The sequence below is a fragment of the Plecotus auritus genome, assembly GCF_963455305.1.
Source record: "Plecotus auritus genome assembly, chromosome: 1".
NCBI classification, from domain to species: Eukaryota; Metazoa; Chordata; class Mammalia; order Chiroptera; family Vespertilionidae; genus Plecotus; species Plecotus auritus.
The window spans coordinates 237362788-237385006 of NC_137770.1; the positions used below are offsets into that span (position 1 = coordinate 237362788).

At 40.0% G+C, this 22219-nt stretch overlaps 1 protein-coding gene across 7 annotated transcripts in view; it reads right to left on the reverse strand.

Annotated features, from left to right (window-relative positions):
* SLIT2 (slit guidance ligand 2) overlaps nucleotides 1-22219 on the reverse strand; it is a 359996-nt gene that overhangs the window by 328122 nt on the left and 9655 nt on the right. For all 7 annotated transcript variants that reach the window (XM_080648170.1, XM_080648169.1, XM_080648167.1 and 4 more), the window contains exon 4: nucleotides 12199-12270. In XM_080648170.1, coding sequence (XP_080504296.1) covers nucleotides 12199-12270 — 72 coding nt within the window. The remainder of the gene's footprint in view (nucleotides 1-12198; nucleotides 12271-22219) is intronic.

Genomic DNA, 22219 nt, shown 5'->3' on the forward strand with positions numbered 1-22219 from the left:
ACTTCAATCTTACACCACTTACCTCATATGGAGGGATTATCAAGTATCAGGATAACCACTTAGTAATGCATAACCATCAAATCTCCTTTAATCTTTTTTTTAAAAAAACCTAAACCTTCAAACAATTCACATTTAATAGCAGAGCCATGCAAAATATAAGCATATTTATTTTCTAAATGCTAATAGGAGAGAGAACAACCTCAAATTCATTCTTCCACAATCTAATGATCTCTTTCTTGGTTTATTACCATGAGTAATTCCACTATTATCATTCATTCAAGTCCTGTGAAGAGGGCCCTATACATTTTTGAAAAAGAGCTAAAACAAATCTTTGATATGTTTGATTTCCTCTCCTTCTCTCAATTCTTTCCAGCATCCCCTAGAGACCAGGAGGCCTTGTGCTAAATTGGGGTGATGTGATGGTGAACACATCAGACGTGGTTCCTCTCTTATCTCAGCTACTGTACGTTGGCAAAGAAACTGGTCCTTAAAAAGACTTCTAGTGCTTTTGCTCAGAATCTGCAGCTAGAGACCAGCAGAGATAGGCACATACTAGCACGCCTTCTGACTTCAGATCCACTGTTCCCTTCCTGCCACAATGTATTTCATTCCAAATCCAAACTATTGCTACTGTCTTTTTCGAGCATTCAGCCAGCAAGTATTTATTAACCAAACCTGCACCAGGCTAGTTCTTTGTATGCAAAACAAAGACAAAGGTTAAAAAAGGGGTCTTTGCAAAGTTAGCATGTGTTATGAGCACAGGATAATACTTAATAGCACAATATATGAGACAGGTCATAACAGAAGAAGGCTTAATTATAAAAACAAAAAATTAACAACAAAATACTTAGCACTTACTATATGTCAAGCATCATACTCACTAAGCCTTAATCATTGAGTGAATAATTTAATCCACACAACACTTCCACCATGTAAATTCTACCATCATCCTAGTTTTACACAAGGGGAAACTGAGGCATGGGGCTGGTAAATGAGTGACATGCTCATGGTTACACATTCAGAGATTCAAGCCCTTGGCAGTGTGAGACAACTCAGTACTCATAATCACCGCATTTATGATGGATGACTATTTGGAGGAAATTGAAGCCTTTTGGAACAGTGTCTTTAGAGGTAAGGTTATATGAAGAGGGCAAGCTACTATAAATTGCAAGCAAGGAAGGGGTCCTGAAATGAGCTGAAATTTCCAAGCAGTATTGGGAAAATCGGCTTGCCTGGGACAAAGCATGTGTGCTGCGATAGCAATGATTAGATTAAAGACTGCGTTTAGAATTAGAGTCTAATGTCTTGAAAGTCAGGCAAAAAGAGTTTCATGCAGAAGGGAAGTTAATTTTAACTTCCTAATCACTACAGAGTAGAATAGATATCCTATCTCTCAATCTCATTATATGTAATGATTTTAAGAGAATAACTATCAAATATATCTGTTAAGTATATTATTTGTATTTAGAACAGCCATTCCCATTTTTTAAAGAAACAAACCAGGAGATTTTATCTAAAATAATTCCTGGAATCTCTCTTTTTAACTTCTATAGATTCCAAATTATCAGTGTATAAAATGTCAACACTGACTTTTTCAGTATAAGTACACATCACTGGCTTTCTTAGTGTAAAAGCAAGGCATTTATCTTATGTTAAATGAAATTTCCTGTAATTTCCCTCAATGTTTATTCTCCAAGCATTTTTAATATTCACAAAGTATTTACGTTTCTCTAGCTCGTAGTATCTCCACCTTCCAAACACACACACACACACACACACACACACACACACACACACACACACAATAGGTTTGGAATATTGGTTGCCATAATGAACAATATTATTTAGAATATACTGGGTATCCAGTAGGTGAAATAATCAGGTTTTGTTTTTCCTCTCTTATTCTATTTCTAGTTCATACTTTTAAACTTCCAAGCATTTTGTATCTTACAACTACCTCAAAATCGAAGTGTAGATCCCTATGTAACACAGCTGAAGTTTAAAGCAATGTTCCCACATGGGGGCTTTTGTTATTAGAAAGTGAATGGAGAAGCAGCTTTGGGAAGAAAATGATCAATGTGAGTCAAAACAAAAATGAGGAAAGTTTTAGAATAAAGCTGAAACTTGATAGAAGTTAGGAGAGCATATAACACTGTACGACGTGCCTATGTAATGCTCAGCAGTATTTTCTAAATGAGAGTCTAATTCTTGGTTCAAAGCAGGGCTCTCTATTAAGAGATTGTAACAACATTCAATCCTCCCTGCACTCTTTTATCATGAATAACACAGAAAGAGAGGTTTTATCCCGAGGCATCTGAATTTAAACTTTAAAAAAAGCATACCCTTTTTTAGTTTCAGTATGAATTAAAATAGCGTACTTAGAAAAACTACACTGTAATGGCATGCTGATTTCTAGAAAAATTAAGAAAGATTTTACTTTAACAGCATGACTCCAGTAAATACTGTATTTTTTAAAGTTTCATATATTCAGTAGGAAGTGGCATATCCATATAAAATAGGAGGAATAACAGATATAAATTCTAATACTTTTAGAAAAATAAAGTGTCACCAAGCGTTCAGAGTGTGCGGCTGCCTTTGAGAGCTCATATTATATTTTCCAAATGTTAACAATTGGCCTCAAGACCTTTTCTTTTTAGGTCATTGTTTTAATAAAGATCAAGAATAAATTAAGACATTTAATAACATCTAATCTTTTAGTAATTGATGAAGTGAATTTGAATTCTTATATTAATGGCATCATTCTCCCTATTGTCTCTATATAAACCTCTTTCATCATATGATAGTAACTGGCTCTAACTAAATCATCATGAAAATATAATAATAATGTACCCTTTCCCCCCCCACAATATTTCCTTGCTTATGATTACCTACTTTAAGCCCGATTCTTTAAACACTATAACTATAACGGTAGTTAAAAAATGTAAAATATTTATAATTAGTATTATAAATGTACTAAACTTAAGGTAAACTGTCAGTTTCTTATGTTTTACAGTAGAAATTTTAGAATGTAAATCAAATAATATTTAAATATTAAATGTTTACACAAAAATAAAGTGTTCAATTAAGACTTATTTTTACTATGTTAGTTAAAAACTTTAAAAGTACACCAAATTTTAAATGTAACTTAAATTAATATTTTAGAAAAAAAGGGTCAAGGTTAAACTGTTTGTCTTCCTTAAGAAGTTCATAATGTCTTTTGTATCTCTACTTAGAAAAAAAAAAAATCTCAATGAAACTTGGATATTAAAACCTCCCAGGAAACCAACAATAAAAGCCACTAAGAATTTCACAAGTTTTCCCCCCTCAGGTGTTAATTAAATGATCATTTAACACCGAAATGTAAACACAACATTTTCATCTCCTGACAGCACAGCCTATTAAAATCCGGGGTAATAAAAGTCTTGGTGTTAATGCTCTGAACCAAGTTCCCACAACACTCTAAGATGCCTTGTCGTGTCTAAGGTTAAGCATGTAGACACAAAACAAAGCTTGCGCCTACTCGACTTCGAGTCCAATTTTCCCATCGCCCAGTGACCTAGGTAACACTTGGAGCAATAAAGAATAAATTTAATTTCTCCAGCATTTTGTGAGGATTAGGAACAATTGTCAGCTTGCAATGACTTTTTATCCTCAGATTCTTTTTCCGCCCGAGCATTCCTCCCCGGTCCTAAAAGAGAATCCTGATGGTTTAAGACACAGAACAAACAGAACTTTAAATTAGGCTTTTTTCAATCAATTGGAACTGTTGGAGGGGAAGCAATCGACCTTTCTCTGCGGTTCTCAGCTATTCACATGCTTCACGCTTTCATCTCTCACTGGTAGAAGGAAGCTATCATGACGGGGCAAAGCTATCTTTTCCCATTCTGTTGCCAGACTTATTTATTTCTCTTTTCTTTTTTTAAAAAAATACTGAATCCAGTTGCGATACTTAGCTGTACACATGTTCTCTTAATAACATTTCACACAGCCATGTCGGACCCTAGACCCCGGCTGTTGCTATCGACAGGACTTTTTACTTTTCTTTGCTTCCTTCTGTAGAATTTAGGATTGTTTTTGTGCTTTTTTTTTAAACTGCTGCCTAAAGTTTCTTATATCACAATTTATCAGATACCCCCTATGAAAAAATCCAGTGATTGCAATTAACTTGGTTATGGGCAAAGGTAAGGAAGAGGACAAACACCACCTTCATCTGACTGTGAAGCTCATGTACTTATTAAAAGAATTAGTTAGGTTAAAAAACAAAACAAAACGAAACTAACTTCTGGCTCAAACCTATTTCATAATCTCATGTTGTTTAATTCCAGAGCGTTAAAAGGTCTGCAATTTGCACTGCATTTAGACATAACGTTTAGTCTAAAAATGTACTTTTAAGTCACGTGACGTTTATTAAAGATCACAGAACGTTCCACAGATCAAATCCTATTTTCATGTTACAAGCTACATTGATAAATTATCTTATATCATTTCAAAAATTGAAATTTTAATTAGTGATAAAAATGTTCTTTAGCGACATATGTAAATCTTCTTAACTTTCAGAATAGTTTAGTCAGATATCCTAATTCGTATTTTTCCTGCATTGTATTATTCAGAAAAACACATCATTAAAGCAACAATCTAAATACGTGACTAACATAAGTAGTTTCTGAGTCACAGTCTCTGTTTCCATCCCCGCTTCATTTTATATAGGAATTTTAAAACTATATGAATCATCAGCTGTGAAAGGGTAAGAGATCTTATTAAGAACAGTCTGGCCTTCATATACCTCATGTGGCCAAATAAGGAGAAATAAAATGGTACAAATGCACATTTTATGTTAATTTATAGTAGTAAAAAATGGTCTATGCTTATGCATATGTTATTACACTGAGAATAAATGCAAGAAAGGGGTGATTTGCTGACTGTGGGCAAGTTGCAAGGACATCTGTGTGACTATTACTTTTACTTTAGTTTGCAATGAGAGGATGATAATAATACAAATGCAATTCCTATCATACTTGAAAGTTGACAATGTTCTTTTGAATACAGAATCTAAATTATCACTTGGAATATCCTCAGGAGGTAAATAGGATCCTTCACATTTTACAGATAAGGAAACTTGACTCCACAGGAGTCAACTTATTGCCCAAGACAGCAGAGCCACTAATAGCTGAGGAGACCCTGAATCACCAGCACTTTACACCACCGCGCTCACAATATCAAGTAACTGATCTCAGTGGCTTAAAACATCATGTAAAGAGAACTAAAATGCTACGGACACCTCTTCCTAAAATTAATATTGATGTAAACGTCAGCCACCGAACTATATTCTTCAGATGGCAATGGCAATTTTATGACTTACAGTCACATTTTAAAATACTCCCTGATGATGTGACTCCATTGGCATCTTTTTTGATGTGAAAACCACACACTTCAATCCATGTTTCAGGAAACACAATCACTCTCGGAGATGAACTCTCTGTGGTTCGACGTACATATCACAGGTCCATGTTAGCCGTGGCTGAGGTCCACAGACACCACATATTACGTGGGGCCGAACATGATGCCACTCTTCCTCCCCAGCATGCATCACTGTGTTCTCCAGATTGAAGTCAGTATGCCACGGGTATTAGTTGGTGGGGATAGAAACATTTGCATTTGGGAAAGCAGCCCTTTAGATAAGTACAGAGGAGTGGGAGAGACCCTTGCACTTGACTTTCCTGTGCCTTGAACGATGCTGTGGATTTCATGCCCATAGACTACTATGTGGTGGGCAAGAGCAGAAACCTGCAAAGTTGTGACTTTCTCCAGCAACATGTCTTCTAATGGAGTTTGCTTTGAAGTAAAAACTATCAACATGAGGCCTGGCCAAAATCTCAAATACAAGCTTAATCTCCATGGGATGCATAACTTCTAAATCCTAGGCTTACATGTTGTCTGAAAACAAAATCAAAAGTAAGTCCTATTCAATGGCCTGCCCCCCCACACACACACTTTTTTCTTCATAGCAAGTGGGAATGGCCACTGTGATGTGTGTGCAGATACCCCCATATCAAGTCTTTTGTCCACCTTCTTACAAACAAATCTTTGCTTATGTAATCTCCTTAAATTAAACTCTCCTCCTATATCTCTATTTTTTTAAGTGGCAAGAACAGAGTCCCTTGGGCCAAAATACTGATTAATAAGTTACTTAATAATATGGGCCTTGGTTTTTTATTCACTGACAGTTAACACTTTGTAAGTTTTATCTCTCCTACTGGTTCTTTGTTTTTAAAGCTAAAGAGTCAATCTGTTCCCCGTAGCAAAATATCAGTGCTAACATTGCAAGTAGCAGCTCCTTGCACGGGAGGGTCGCACAGGCACGCCACCTCTGAGGGTCACACAGGCACGCCACCACTGAGGAACTCTTCTCCTCCGTCCATGAGCTCTTGGGCAGCCCCAGCAATAGCAAGCGGCTGCAGCTATCACAGCAGCTCACTAGATGAGTAATGATGTCGATCTGGCTGGACAACGGTAACCGTAGCAACTGCAACCTGCAATTCCTGCACAATCGCTGTCGGATTTATGGTGGCGGGGGCCAAACAGGCCGAGAGCACAATGCCGCAGGAAGCTGTGGCACCTGACACCTCCGGGCGCCCACGCTTTAATCAGAGCTGGCAGAAATTAATTCGAGGGGAATTTGTACTTGGTCGCCGCGGTTGTATTCTGCTTTTATCCTTAAATATAAGACTCTTATGAGACTACATTGACATCAGAGAACTGGAAGGTTCCTTTTATATAAGTATAGTATATGAAATTAGGGTATATGTTTTGCTTAGGTGAAAAATAGGTCATTTTGATTTGGCTGTGTCTACCAAAACCCTCCTACGGTTTTGAAAACTTAAGGGAACTAAGCATTTAATTAGCCAAGTTATCCTTTAAATTGAATTTGGTTCTCCATTATTCATAATGCCTTCCCAGTGTTACTATTTGCTCATGCAAGTTACAAACCCTGAGCCCACAGAGATTGAATTCAATACATCAAACACTGAGAGCCTTCTAAAGGCCAAGCCTTATACTAGACCTTGGGGATATAAAACAAAATGTTTTCATAACACATGTATACCAGCATTTATATGCATTGCATGGAAAAAGAAAACTAAGTTAATAATTGACAAGTGTACTAGTGGTTATATCTGGGTGGTGAAATAATGAATCATTTCTTCCTCCTCTTTTCTATTTTTCTGAATTGTCTAAGCCTTTTTAACACGAACATGTGTTACTCTTATCAATATTAAAAAGCAAAAACTAAGGCTCTTTCTATGGGACTAAGCAAAAGGGAAATAAAGACTGCTTAACTGCATATTTGTTATGCTTTGCAAATTCATTTCTAACGTCATAAAACAAAAGGTTATGTTTCCCTTTTAAAAAGCCCCAAATTATTATTACCAAAAACAACTTTGAGAATCTGAGGTCCTATATGATAGCAAATAAATGGAACTGACCAATCAAAGTAAGCAGCCAAAATCTATTTGTCTCAGGTAACTAGTCACTGGGGCATTAAAAGAGTCCTTGGATTTAAAATTACTATCTATAATGTTAGATAATTTCGTGGCTCTGAAGCTTTCTGGGGAATAATAAATGCTACTTGTGGACCAGCGATAAAAAAACACACAAAAAAACAACTTTAATTCAAAGAAGTAAAGAAAATAAAATGAATCATGGGATCTATATATTTATTTTTGTTAATTTTGTTTTGTTTTGGTAGATACAAGTGAAAAATGAGTTTTTGCTACATGCGTTGGATCCTTAAGCTTATGTTCGAAGCCTGGGTAAACATAATAATACTGAAAGAAATAAACTGAAAACCACAAAGCAAATATTTATAACCAAATACTCCACCGCAAGGCTGCCAGTGAAATTCCTCTCTAATAAACCCAGCTTAGTCGTTGTAAACTCAAGTTGAAAAGTGTGACTCACTCCCTGGTAAGTCACCTTTAAGGTGACATTTCTCAGGAAGATGTGTATATGCTACGCATATGTATAATTAATTGCTACTCACACATTTCAATCAATCGTAATTGACCATTTCAAAAGCCACTGAAATCTGTCAGTTAACCAGCTCCAGATTGCTCTAAAAATAATTTTCTCCACTCCTTACACTGATAACAAAAACGAAACTTCAGTTTTGGAGGAGGAACCAAGGAGACGATGGAGTATCTACATACCTGAAGAAAACTATGTACTGTCTCTTTTAACCTCCAACCTAAGGCCCTCTACTTCCCCTCCACTTACACTTTCCATCTGTCAACAAGTGCTTGTAATTTTATTACACTGTCCTGTAGTTTATGCAGAGTTGGTATTATTTTACAGAGTTCTGTTAATGGACTGGATAAATGGTAATGCTATTTAAACTAGTCTCTTGCTCCAACAAACACAGCTGCAACTGTACTACTATTTCTGAGCAAACATCTTGACCTGAACATGTAGTGCTCTTTCAACCCGTCCAAAGAGAAATTGGAGCAGACAGCAAAGGAAAAGCATATTTGGCCGCTAGCAGCAACCAACCGTGTCGAATCATAATTCATACACAGTGCGCCCTCTCTTCCCTTCAGATTGCACTGAGTCCAAAGGCGAGTTTGTGTGCTCTTCATCTGGCATCTCATGTTCAACCAAGAGTCAGATGGTGATTATTCCTTACAAAAGGGCAACAAATACGTACACACTCAGGGGTGGGGAGAAGTAGGCTTACAGTTGTGAGTATGAGAAACAGAGTTTATCCTTGCATTATTATTTATTAATTAATTATTGCATTATTTATTATTATTTACCTATTTTGGCCCACCTTTGTCATTTCCAGTACATCAGACTAGCTTTAATCTAAGCAAACAATGATAAAAATCAAACATCAGTGTATGAACACTATAGTAAACTTGTAAACGTTTTCATTGCTTATTTATCCTGTAAAATTGTACTAAAAAAGGGTTAAAGATACAGTAGGTTTGGAAAAAGAGAGATGTTAATTAGCATTATGCAACACTTTATAACGAGAAAATAAATTCTAAGTATGTTTCTTTCGTGAATTCTAGATGTGTATGCCTTTATTACATTACATAATAGGGAAACTATGGAATGATTAATATGCACATGCAATAACCAGTCAAATAATTTCCCTGTCCCCAAATATTTTCCGTTATTTGTCAAAAATCCTACACCCTTTGCTCTCTGGCTGTGAAGGGAAGCTTCATTTTTAAATGAGCATTTTCAAGGAGTTTTGTATGTAGATGTGTGCCCATTTTCCCACATGTAGGGTGAGCTAGTAGGCACCTGTATCATCTGAAGGAAATGTGAACTTATGCCCTTCCTCTTGGAAATTACACGAACCAGGCAGTTGGCTTCCCAAGCTTTTGTTCCTTTATTTATTAACACTTCTTCATGGTGGCTGTTTAATTTAACTAGTGGTTCCCATCATAAACAACTGGCCGCATGTAGCTTGTGAGTGATCCTCTCAAGAGAAAGGTCACTCTGCTGCTAACAATCCACTAAATGGAATTCAAGTGAGACAACAGCACCTCAACTCAAAAGAAGATTCCTGATGTGAAGATGCTGAAAAACATGACACCTCCAAGTTTCTAAGTGTATGCAGTGTCTGTGTCAGGTGTCAACCCCCAAGGGATTGTAAACATTGAGCCATCAAGGGCTAACTTCAGGAATATCAAAGCAGTCAAGTCCCACTTGCAACCAGTCCCACCTTCACTTTCCCTCACTCCCCGGGGGAGAACTTGGAGCTACACAGGAACATCACAGCTCTGACTCATTGCCTGGCTAATCATTTCCCATTTTTAAAGCGCCTTTAAATAACTGAAAATTCTTGCCTTATAGTTTTGTGGGCTCTCTTTCTTTAATTCACTTCTTTAAGGTTTGAAGTCTCCATCATTCATAGAGCAGCTTAAGTTACAAAATTGTAACAAACCGTAAAAGAAAATCCCCTGTGATATTGTACTATGGGATAGTGTAAATTAAAAAAAGAAGAAGAAAAAAAAAAGTGATAACCGAATATGGTCAGCTGATAAGAGGACTCTGAACTGGATTATACCACCTGGAATGAAGACTCTTAAAAAAATTAACCCAAGTACTTCTAAAAAATCAAACTTTCTTGTTTCTCAGAGATAGTGTTAAGTTTCTTCACCTCTTTAGCTTCATAACTTAAACGCTAAATGACAGTCATTCTGTTTAAATTCTATTTTCACAGCTTCTTAGGAAATGGACACTTTCCTAAACAATGTGAATTGTTTCTAGAAGCACACTATTAGCAAAGTGGTAGTTTAACAGTGCTCACTGTATACTAGCCTTGAACCCAATGCTTCCAAGTCCCCTCAACCACCCAACATCAAAGCAGAAAGAATACTCTTAAACCCATTTCTATGATCCTTCTTAGAAACTAAGCACAAGCATTTAAAGACTAGAGGCCCAGTGCATGAAATTCATGCACAGGTGCAGTCCCTAGGCCTGGCCGGCGATCAAAGCATGGCACATTTGGTCTCCAGAGGGCAGTTAGTGACTCATATTGGTCTGGCATGGAAGGGCAGGTCCCAGCTGACCTCTGGGCCCTGGGTAGCACCTGGGCCCTGGGGCCCCCATATGCCCCCCTCTGAGTCACGGTGCCCCAGTCCCCCTGCAGAGATGCAGTGAGCATGGCCAGATGCTGGGAGCCTCTGGGCTGCCCAGCGGCACCACACGGAAGCCAGGAGGGCAGCATGCTCTCTCCTGGCCGACGCCCGCCATATTCCACGCCATCCCCTGGTGGTCAGCGCACGTCATAGCAAGTGGTTGAATTCCCGGTCTCCCAGTCAAACTATGGTTGAACAACTGCCCGAGGGGACAATTTGCATATTAGGGTTTTATTATTTAGGATAAGGATCAATTTATATACATACATATAATCTTTATAACGGCTTACATCCTATTTCCTGGGTAAAACTAGTCCAGAGAGAATTATTGTTAAAAAGGCAGTCTCTGGGTTTCTTTCTTTGATTTTTATTTTTTAATTTACTTAAAGAGAGCCAATTAACCAGCAGGGAACACAAAACCAAGAAATACTGCTAGATGATGGGCTCTCCTCGCAGGTACAGTATCAGGAAAGTCAGACTCCAGAGGAAGATAAGGTGTATTGTCAGCTGGCCACACCTTACTGGCTGGGGAGGTTCTCTCTATAGTGAGCTGAGGTATCAGGAGGTCCCCACAGAGATCCTGGCTCCCATGGGTGTAGGGCTGTGGAAGGACAGTCTTCCCTCTTCTGGAATTGACAACAATACTGAATTTGTAGGCTGCGGAGCCTTGGCCACAGAATCAAGTTCAGAAGAGAACAATCTGCTCACTTTCCCTAAACACACGACCAAATGAGACTTCCCACCACCCAAGTGGGGGCCATCCTGAGCAGTGTACTATATACAGCCCAACAGTTTTTCCACAACACCCGTGAACATCAGTAATCATTGCGATGTATTTTCCCAACACCGCAGCTTATCATCCATCTGCACGAAATCACTCCCATAGCTGAAAATCTAATAGTAAAAGCTTTCAAAAGTGTGTTTTCACTATTACATATTAGGTCAGCGAACAAGCATTTTGGGGAAGAAAAACTGATCCTGCCTAAAACTCACATTACACCCCTTCCCAAGTACTTCAATGACGTACTTGATATAAAACCCTTAGTCATTCAGAATGTGAAGTCTGGAATTCTGGCCTTAAAAGGAACATATAAGAAGAAATGTTCAGTCCTTTTTAAATATCTTATCATAATATTCCCAGACTAATAGCTACAGAAACAATGTTTAAAAAGCTAACATGCAGAACCCCACCTTGATAAGGAAATGAGGCCAACTTCCCCTGAAGAGGAAGTGTGGTGGCATTTTTCCCTCCAGAACTGAATCAAGTGTCCAAAGAGAAGTTGGGTAAATCTCCTCCCCAGCATCACATGAGCAAATTAGAATGATGCCATCACAATAACACATTCACAAACAAGTCAATGCTCAGCAAACAAAACCGCTGGAATCACTGAGAAACCAACCTTGAATTTCCATTGACAACAAAGGCAAGCTCTTAATCCATGAACCTGGTGACGAATACATTACAAGAAAGCACACGGAAACAAACCCGAAATGCATTTCATAAAACCCAAGGTACCACCCAAAGCAGCGGCAACCACTTCGGTCTACTTACAGCCTGTAGAGCTTCGAAGTCCCAAGAAACAGCAACTCAGGGAACAGCTGAAGGTGATTTCTGTTTAAACGCCTTTTGAGGAAGAAAAAGAAAAAAAGCGCGTATGTTACACAGAAAATACCCAACAATGAGACTTTGATTTGGGAGTGTCATGCCTCATCCTGTTTTGCAGGAGAGAAAGAAATGACATTCACGGGAATCCAAGCATTGCAAATCAAAAGTTGGTTACACCTTTTGTTATATGAGTCTTTAAGGCAATTTTCCATTATGCTTACTCAGATCATGATTACTGGGGCTACACTACATCCCGTGCAATATCAGTCAACCGGAATATACACAATGAAAAAGGACTTGGCTCAGATTCTGGTGCAGCTGTGGGGGCAAACTACGGCCCGCGGGCCGGATCCGGCCCATTCGGCTGTTCTATCCGGCCCGCGGAGCCGAAAGAGCGGAGGGTTCTCTTGCTCTCCCCTCCGCTCCTTTACTTTGAATTTATATTAGTTCACACAAACACTCCATCCATGCTTTTGTTCCGGCCCTCCGGTCCAGTTTAAGAACCCATTGTGGCCCTTGAGTCAAAAAGTTTGCCCACCCCTGCTCTGGTGGCTAGGTAAGGAGAGAGTTCAACCTTCAGCAGAAATATCACAATAAGTGGCACCCTAAAATAATTTATATTCTGTCCCTAAAGGCCTATGTTATCAGCCAAGGCACTGTGGGGAGATGAAACTTTCAATTTTGTTAGCTTTTCATTTAGTTCAGGGGTGGGGGACCTTTCTTCTGCCAAGAGTCATTGGATATTTATGACACCATTCACAGGCCATACAAAATTATCAAATTAAAAATTAGCCTGCTGTATTTGGTCAAATATTTAATTAACTCACCCCTAATGCCTTGGCAGAGCCAAAACCAAATGGCATTGCAGGGCCCTATATGGCTAGTGGGCCAGATGGTCCTCACCCCTGACTTAGTTGCAGGAAGAAATGTGTGCGAAAGTGTTAGTGTGATAGGCAAAATTAGAGGAAAATCAAAAAGTTCAAACCTGGACTTGACCCTTGACTGAATTTGATACTGATGTATTACTAATTGGTGTCCCAAATGCTTAAATTATGTTTTTAAAAATATTTAGCTAATATTGTAATGATTTAAATGTTTTAGAAAAGAATTAGATTGCAATTCTAACTAATTTAAGTCTCAATGTTATGTAACTAAGTTGTTTTTTTTTTAAATCATGCACTCTCACTAAAGCGTGGGCCAGTTCCGACCTAGATGTATGAATACCCCAACCTCATTCATTTCAGGTGTACAATTTAACATTTCAATAAAAAATGCATTTGTATCACTTTGCTTTTTCCAAATTTGAATAAAATGATGAAAAGCTGATGCAAAATTCACACTTAAATGGCATACAGGCTTCTATATAGCACTAGAAAAGGGTAAGAAGTTCCAAAAACTAATGTCACACTGAAGAAACCGGAGGTCTTTCATAAGTCTTAAAGATAAATGTTCAGGGACAGCACAGGAAGGCATAGCAATCGATGGTGACATATTTAAATGGTCACCCGTGGTGTAAGCAGAATTACACGTTTGGTCTCCAGAGGGCAGACATGGCCAAAGGATTATAACTCTTAAGAAAGTAGATCACGGGAAAGACCATCCTAGGAATCACAGATATTAAGACATGGAATGATCTTCCTTTAAGACTCCCAACTTCACGTCCCACATTCATTCAGAGGCTCCCCGATTTCTGTTTCCCCTGCGAAGGGTGTAGTGACAAGAACTCCTGCATGAGGTGAGAAGTTGGGCCAGGTGGAGCTTGGAACTTCCTCCAGCTCTCAAATGCCGAGGCTGCGATGGCAGCACAGCTTTCGGTAGTGACTCATATTGTGGAGAAGTTGGTCATCTCCGGAAACATTCTCAGCACTTAATAAAATACATATTCATAAAAAACATGCCAAGATAAACAGGGGGAAATAGTAGGATTAGTGCTGAAAGGATACACTTATTCCCCACTTCCACTGATGGTTATGAATAAAGCATATAACAAGGTTAATGCTAAAGTGCAACAAAAGCTTCTATTTATTTTTATTTGCTGAGCCTGATTCTGAGGAAGGAATGCTCTCAGAGTCTACTACTATATGATAAAAATATATTATTTACTTATGACTTGTTTTTTTTTTTTAAGTGAGTTACAGATATTCACAAGAGTAGTAATGAGGATTTTTCTAGGGAAGCAACCAGTCTTGGAAAGACGCCCATTGTTCAAGAGCCAGCCCTGATTTCTAAAGGACAGAGATAGGCTCTCATCATCTGAACCAAACCATCGGACTAACGAACATCCTCAGTGATTCTCCAGCCATTCTAAGCACACTCCTCAAGCTCTGTCCCTGCAGTGGCTGCTCTCTGTATGGACTGCTTTCCCTGTTCTCCAAAAGGCACTTTCTGACATCCTCGGTGAAACTCCCCTGATTCCTCCAGTATTAGTTCCATCCTTTGCTGCAACCCCATGTCCCCACAGCATTTGATAAGTAAGAGTCAGTCATGCTGCATTACAGGTACTCACTCCCACTAGTCTGTGGCTCTTCAAGTATAAAGATGGCATCTTTGTATTCTCTCCCTTCTTCCCTGACACTCAGTAGGTTCTTAGGAATGAGAATAGACTGCTCTTTTTGCATTGTGATAGAATCCAGCAAAGCCATGGCATATGTATTTTAAATTTGGCCAACTTTCCCCTGGCCTGCTCCCTGAGGTACATGCCCTGGGTTTTACATGCTTTCCAACGGACCTACCCAACACCACACCTGCTTTCATGTCCCCTATAGAGCAATTACCTACTTTTCCTTCCATCCACCTCCCTCCCCTCTGCCATTCTTAATACCATCTACAAACTGGAAGGAATTCAGTGTGTGTGTGTGTGTGTGTGTGTGTGTGTGTGTGTGTGTGTGTGTGTATTTCAGAGAGGACGGGAGACGAGGAGAGAGAGAGAGGAACATCAATTACGAGAGAGAATCATTGATCAGCTGCCTCCTGCACACCCCCTACTGGGGATTGAGCCTGTAACCCGGGCATGTGCCCTGACCAGGAATAGAACCCTGACCTCTTAGTTCATAGGTCCATGTTCAACCACTGAGCTACACTGGCCAGGCAGGAATTCAATGTTTTTAAAAATTCAGATATATAATGCAGTGATAGTTGCTATTAGATTTTTTGTTGATGGGCCTACATCAGTACTGTTTCAGATATTGTGAGAAAGTAGATATTTCAGATGGGGTGCAGTGTTTTCTTCTTAATTTTTATTTTCACATTTCCAGTGGTTCTTAATAGCTAACACATCACATGAGCTTACTATGTGATGGTCACAGTTCTGAGACGTTTACGTGAATGATCTCACGCACTCTTCAGGACAGCCCCACGAGTAGGTGCTCTTGTTACTGCAGTTCTGAGGGAGGCACATAGCGCACAGAAAGCAGACCTGGAGCTTGAATTCAGGTGAGGCAAGTCCAGAACCTACACTCTGCATCACTCCTCTCAAAGAGACACAGTCTAAGCATTCCTAAATGATGATTCAAAATAATAGAATGCTGAAAGTTTCCTTCTCACCAATCTTTCCTTGGGAAAAACATACCTTATATAGCCCATTTCTTAAATATCAATGAAGGAACCACCTGAAAATAAACCACCAAGTTTTATTTTAAAAAGAAAATGGCTCTATGTTCAGCACTATCTTAAATATCTGTTTAAAATAGCTACAGTTGAGACAAAATGAAAAATACATTTATTTTCTCTGAATTCAAATCATTTATCATCATTCCATGAAATTTATTATGCATGATCTTAATATGTCTAAACCAACCATGCTTACAAGACAAGGTGCTATCATACAAAATAGAACAGATAAGTGATGTTGTAACAGGCATAGAAAAGCAATATGACTAAGCTTTCTCCTTTAAAAGAGTATTAAAGCACTTCTGGTTCCTGTTCTATTTTTTCTTTCATCGATACTAAGAATAAATGGAAACACAAACATTAAAATGAAAAGTGACACTATTCCAAAATCATCAATCAGGAAAAAATTTATAATCAGAAATTCTGGTGCAATGACCAGAAATTAAATCCTTAAACTGAGGAGGTTACTTAAAAAATCCAAAATTACTTTAAAGACTATGAAGGTGCATAACTACTTCTAAAAAGAGCTGGAGTAAAAGTAACCTAGCTTCTTCTAATGCCACAGAAGACTTCCTAGCGGATTGAAGATGCAGGTGTCATAATAATAACTGTAATGTAAACGAGTTAAAGAAGTTAAAACCCGATAGTCCCCGAACAGGAAAACAGCACACAGGGAATTAAGGGTCTCTCTGAGGAGGATTTCGAGGAGCCAGCATACATTAGCTCCATGAGCAGACTAGGTGGGTCGGTTACCTATTGTTCCGAGCAAGGATACCCAATTGTATCCAAGGAGAGGTGACACAGATTTAGTGACATCCAGGCCTTGTGTCAGTACCAGCCGGATGGAATCTGTCCACAAGATCTCAGGGCTGATTGAGAATCCTCGGGATGGGAATTCATGGCTTCAGAAAGTTGTACAATGAGTCTCTGAGACACTTTTCCATAAGACAAAAATGAGAGGGATCCCAATAACTGTTTTCTCTGTGCTGTGGGCTGTTTTCGAGTGTGCCCTTCAGTGGGGTGAATGATCTGTCTGTATCACACAAAACAGTTGTCCTCTAAAATGCTGATTCTTCACAACCTCAATTTGAAGGGCAGCCTGAGCGTTATTGACAAGCATTGTTTCACACTGTCTGTCTGCTGCTCCTGCGATTTGCCCACCGATAGAGGTTACAGTCTCTTATTGTTTCAGTGTGCACCTCGATTCAATCAGGATTCGCCACCTTCACCCCAAATCAAAATGTGAAGTGAAAACAGTTTTACCAAAGCCAGTGAAAAATGTATGCCTGATATTTACCCGTAATTGTAAACGTAAGGTGTTTTAGCAGCGTGCCTGGTCTGTAACAAGTATTTGATAAATGCTGCCTTAGAGAGTCTATCATTTACAGTCTCCTATTTCACATATATAAATGCCTTCTTCTCAGTTAAATTTTCACTGGTCTTTTCAAAATCTTCACATTTTTTAAAGCAAAGATTTTTAACATTTAGCTACTATTAGGTGAATAATATACAATGTATATTGCAACAACGATATTGATCATTTCATCTTTTATATTTCACTAGAGGCCTGGTGCACGGTGGGGTCCCTCGGCCTGCCTGGCCTGCGGGGATCAGTGGACCTCCGTGCTGCTGCAGCCCAGCCTTACCCACCAGCTCGACGGGCTCCAGCCGGCTGTCCATGTCGATCCCACGCAGCACAAAGTAGTGCGTGAAGCGGCAGGCAGCAGGGAGGAGCCTGAGCCTGGGTGCCGCACCATGCTGCTCTGGCTCACCCAGACCCCGCTGCGCCTGCCGCGGCTGCTCAGGCTTGCAGGGGGACTGTCCAAGGGAGAGGCTGGTGCTGCCACAGCTGCGCTCGCCAGCCATCAGCCTGGCATCTGGCGCTCCAGCTGTGGGAGCGCACTGACCACCAGGGGGCAGCTCCTGTGTTGAGCATCTGGGCAGCTCCTGCATTGAGCATTTGCCCCCTGGTGATCAGTGCACGTCATAGCTACTGGCTGGTTGGCCAGTCGCTTAGGCTTTTATATATAGACTAGAGGCCTGGTGCACAAAATTCATGCACGGAGAGGGGGGTGTGCCCATCAGCTCAGCCTGCACCCTCTCCAATCTGGGATCCCTCTCACAATTCAGGACTGCTGGCTCCCAACTGCTCACCTGCCTGCCTGCCTGATTGCCCCTAACCACATCTGCCTGCCAGCCTGATCACCCCCTAACCACTCCCCTGACAGCCTGATCAACGCCTAACTGCTCCCCTGCCAGCCCAATTGCCCCTAACTGCCCTCCCCTGCCAGCCTGGTTGCCCCTAACTGCCCTCCCTTGCAGGCCTGGTCCCTCCCAACTGCCCTCCCCTGCTGGCCTGATCTCCCACAACTGCCCTCCCCTGCTGGCCTGATCTCCCACAACTGCCCTCCCCTGCCAGCCATCTTGAGGCAGCCATCTTGTGTGTTGGAGTGGCAGTCAATTTGCATATTATTCTTTTATTAGATAGGATGGTAGAGAGATCAAAACTTATTAGTAAAAATGTTGCTTCCTCTTCACTCCCCTTAGTTCTTGGTATTTCTCTGCATATTCAGAGCAATTATGAGAAATACTCTACAATGAAACTTGAAGGGGTTTTTGTACTTTCTTCACATCTATTCTAATCATATGCCATATGATAAAAGAGTCAGAATGAAAACGATAGTAAATATGAATGTTCAAAAGTCAAACTCATTATATTTCCTTTTTATTAGGCTTGTACTATAAAATAATTCTTAAACTGAGCTTTGGAAAAGATAGGAAATTCTGAAATACATAAAGAAACACATAACCCTTAAAGTGCTGAGCATGTTGTAAAACTATGTACATTATCTTACTTAAATCATGCACCACACTGTTATGAGATGTAATAATCATCTCTGTCCTAAAGGTGAGGAAACTAAAGTTTTCAAAGATAAAGCAATTTGATCAAGATCTCACAGTGGAATTAAAACCAAGGGTTTCCGATGCCAATCCCATCTATTCTTTCTGATTTTAAAAGGAGGGAGAAGAGTTTGTATTGGCTTAAAAAGGATAGTCAACAGTACAACCAATGAGGATTTGACACGTCCCATAGAATACCAGGCAACTGCGGATAGAAAGGCCAGATACCTTAGCAGAACCTAGAGCAGTAGCTCATGGCTGGGGAACACCCACCTGACCAGAGTGGATGGACCCTAAAAAGCGAATAATCACATACTTTTTTTGCAAATACCATCTTAAAGCAATGTTCCAGTTGTATTAATACCAAACCCGTCCTGTTGTTCCCACACTCTCATTCTGACCAATATTCCTTCCCGACCAGCAGTAAAAAATTGCTCTGGGGGGAAAAAAAGAGAGAGAGAGAGAGAGAGAGAGAGAGAGAGAGAGAGAGAGAGAGAGAGAGAGCCATGTGAAGTCTATGCAGGCAAGCCTCTCACTCCATGTAAAATTGGGAAATTCAGTCTAGAAGGCATACTTCAAGCAGAAAGGTATCCAACAGGAATGAAAGACAATTCAATGTAAAATATTTGACCTTCACTGCTTCCACACATACATTGTAACAGTGCAAAGTAAACAACTCGTTTCGGGAGAGGTATAAAAGACACAGCATGCAGCAAACACTGTCACAAAGGATGAGCTCCAAACAGATGTGGGAAAAATACACAGCCCACTGCTTCAGCATTTATAACACGGCTCCCAAAGAGCAAACAGGCCTTCTCCCCACCGCTCAACTTCAAGGCCCATAAAAACAGCGCATGAGAAACGCTGTCAGATGGGTTCAGGGTTAGGCTACACTTCTAACGGTGCACGGAGAGCAAAGCCTTATGACACCCTAGTCCGTAAATGTCATGTAAAATAGTTCAATACCACTTACATACAGGTGCGAATACACATTTCATCGATATCACAGATGAAGCGATCTACTGTATCCTTGAACATTTTTAAATGATACATGTAAGCCTGTGGCAGCCAGTGTGAGGCTGAGGCTGAGGTTTTGTCACAGGCCGTTACCCATGAGTTCAGGTAGAGAAAAGGCTGAGGAGCAGGTCTGAAGGACAGCACCCCTTACCCCTTGTTCACCAGGGAGAGGCAGGGAGTCCCTCTTCTGACTAATCCTGCAGTTTATGGGCAACACAGAACATCCCTTTTCTTAACGTGAGGGCAGACTCACATGCTAATCTCCTTCGAAGATAACGCAAGCTCATCTCGGAAGAATTGTTCTCGGGCAACTTTACCCTTGAGTTTAAAAGCAGTGCAGTGATTTTCTTGGGAAAGGCTCTCTGAAGAACGTATCAAACCTTAGTAACTGGGGCAGAGTATGTACGCTGCATCATTTAAAAATGTTCAAGGATACAGTAGATCGCTTCATCTGTGACATCTGTGATACCTGAACTCATGGGTAACGGCCTGTGACAAAACCTCAGCCTCAGCCTCACACTGGCTGCCACAGGCTTACATGTAAATGGTGTGTGCACACAGAAAAACTAATGCAGCGCCACCTTAAAAAATAATCATCGATGTGCCTTTTAGATAACCTTTCAGGACAGTGTAGTGTTGAGGCATATTTAGGCTCCGCTAAACCGGGATTTAGACATTTGTGAATTAAGATGAGTACATTTATATCATCTTGGTAGAAACACTTTAAAAGAATAAGGGAACAGGTTTATTTTCCAGGATTCCTTAGATGGCTTTACTATCATATTTTCAGGACTCATGACCAAGTTAGTAGGAAAATGGTAATTCGCATCCAAAGAGTCTAAAACTTGGAGCGTTGCCAAAACCGGTTTGGCTCAGTGGATACAGCGTCAGCCTGCGGACTGAAAGGTCCCAGGTTCGATTCCGGTCAAGGGCATGTAACTTGGTTGCGGGCACATCCCCAGTGGGAGGTGTGCAGGAGGCAGCTTGTCGATGTTTCTCTCTCATCGATGTTTCTGACTATCTATCACTCTTCCTTCCTCTCTGTAAAAACTCAATAAAATATATTTAAAAAAAAACTTGGAGCGTTTACAGCAATCCTGGTTTTAAACGCACACGTTCACACAGTACTGGTAAGAAAACAAGAGCAGTCCTAGCCCCGGCCTGTTCATTTCTGCAATTTCTTTATTGTGAGGGTATACACCGAGGGTCAAGTTAATGAAAAGCCTGATGTTCAAGGTTTTCTATGGCATGTGATTGTTGTCATTAACATAATCTAGGCCTATAAGTATTTTATTTTGCATTTAAGCATTTCATTGTAAGTAGGATAAAATGTCCTAATATTTTTTGACAACTTTAAAATTTTTCAAAGACCTTTTCGCACTCTTGCATTTGTGATACTAAGAAACTTGCAAAAGCAGATGAATTTCACTAGTGAAACATGGCAGTGGCCTGGGTCTCCTTAAAAGGCCTAAACTAGAACTTTAATGACTAGCATAATCCCATAAATTGTAAGTGAACAACACATCTTTAGCCTAGCACACAAAAGTCCTGGGTCCCAAAGTTTTGACCCTCACAGGGGTCCTCAAACTTTTTAAACAGGGGGCCAGTTCACTGTCCCTCAGACCGTTGGAGGGCCGGACTATAGTTAAAAAAAAAAACAAAAAAAGACTATGAACAAATTCCTATGCGCACTGCGGGCCCGGGACGAGTCGGCTGCTAAGCAGGACAGGCAGCGGCACCCGGCGGGCAGGATAAATGTCCTTGGCGGGCCGCATGTGGCCCGCGGGCCGTAGTTTGAGGACCCCTGCACCAGCCAAGAAATACCTTGAATTGACAGTTCTGCATGGAGACTTTATTGCAGAGATATGCAGGTATCTTCTGTGTTGTATTAAACAAAAAGTGTATTTCCTAAAAGTTTCAGTTCTTTACTGTAGCTTATTTGTAGTTTGTTTTCCTTAATTAATTTCCATTGCACTTAGTTAATTAATAGTCATGTAAGTGCACTGGATTTCATTTGAACATTTTGATGAAGCAGTAAGACCTGCTAATAGAATCTACCTGGGGCACCTTCTTGAGGCTTCATTTTCATCCCAGATGTGCAGGTACTACTGGCAGCGCAGAGCATCCATGAAAAGGTGCCACTGCCCACATCAGCTCTGGGAGAACAGTAAGAAACTGTCTATGCCGAAGTAACGTGTGCTCATGCTGTGTAAGCCTGAATAAAATTTATTTCTTTTACAGTGATTCATAAGCATATTCTGATGATGATCATACCATCTGATGTTGTTTTCTACACAATAGAAAGAAGTGAGAAGAGAGAGGAAGGGGGTAGATTTTAATACCTATCTACTTGAGAATTTCACTAATAACCTTACATGTCATCAATTCTTTTAGGTGGGAAAAAATCCCTCTCTTCTAACTATAATGCTTTGACTTACAA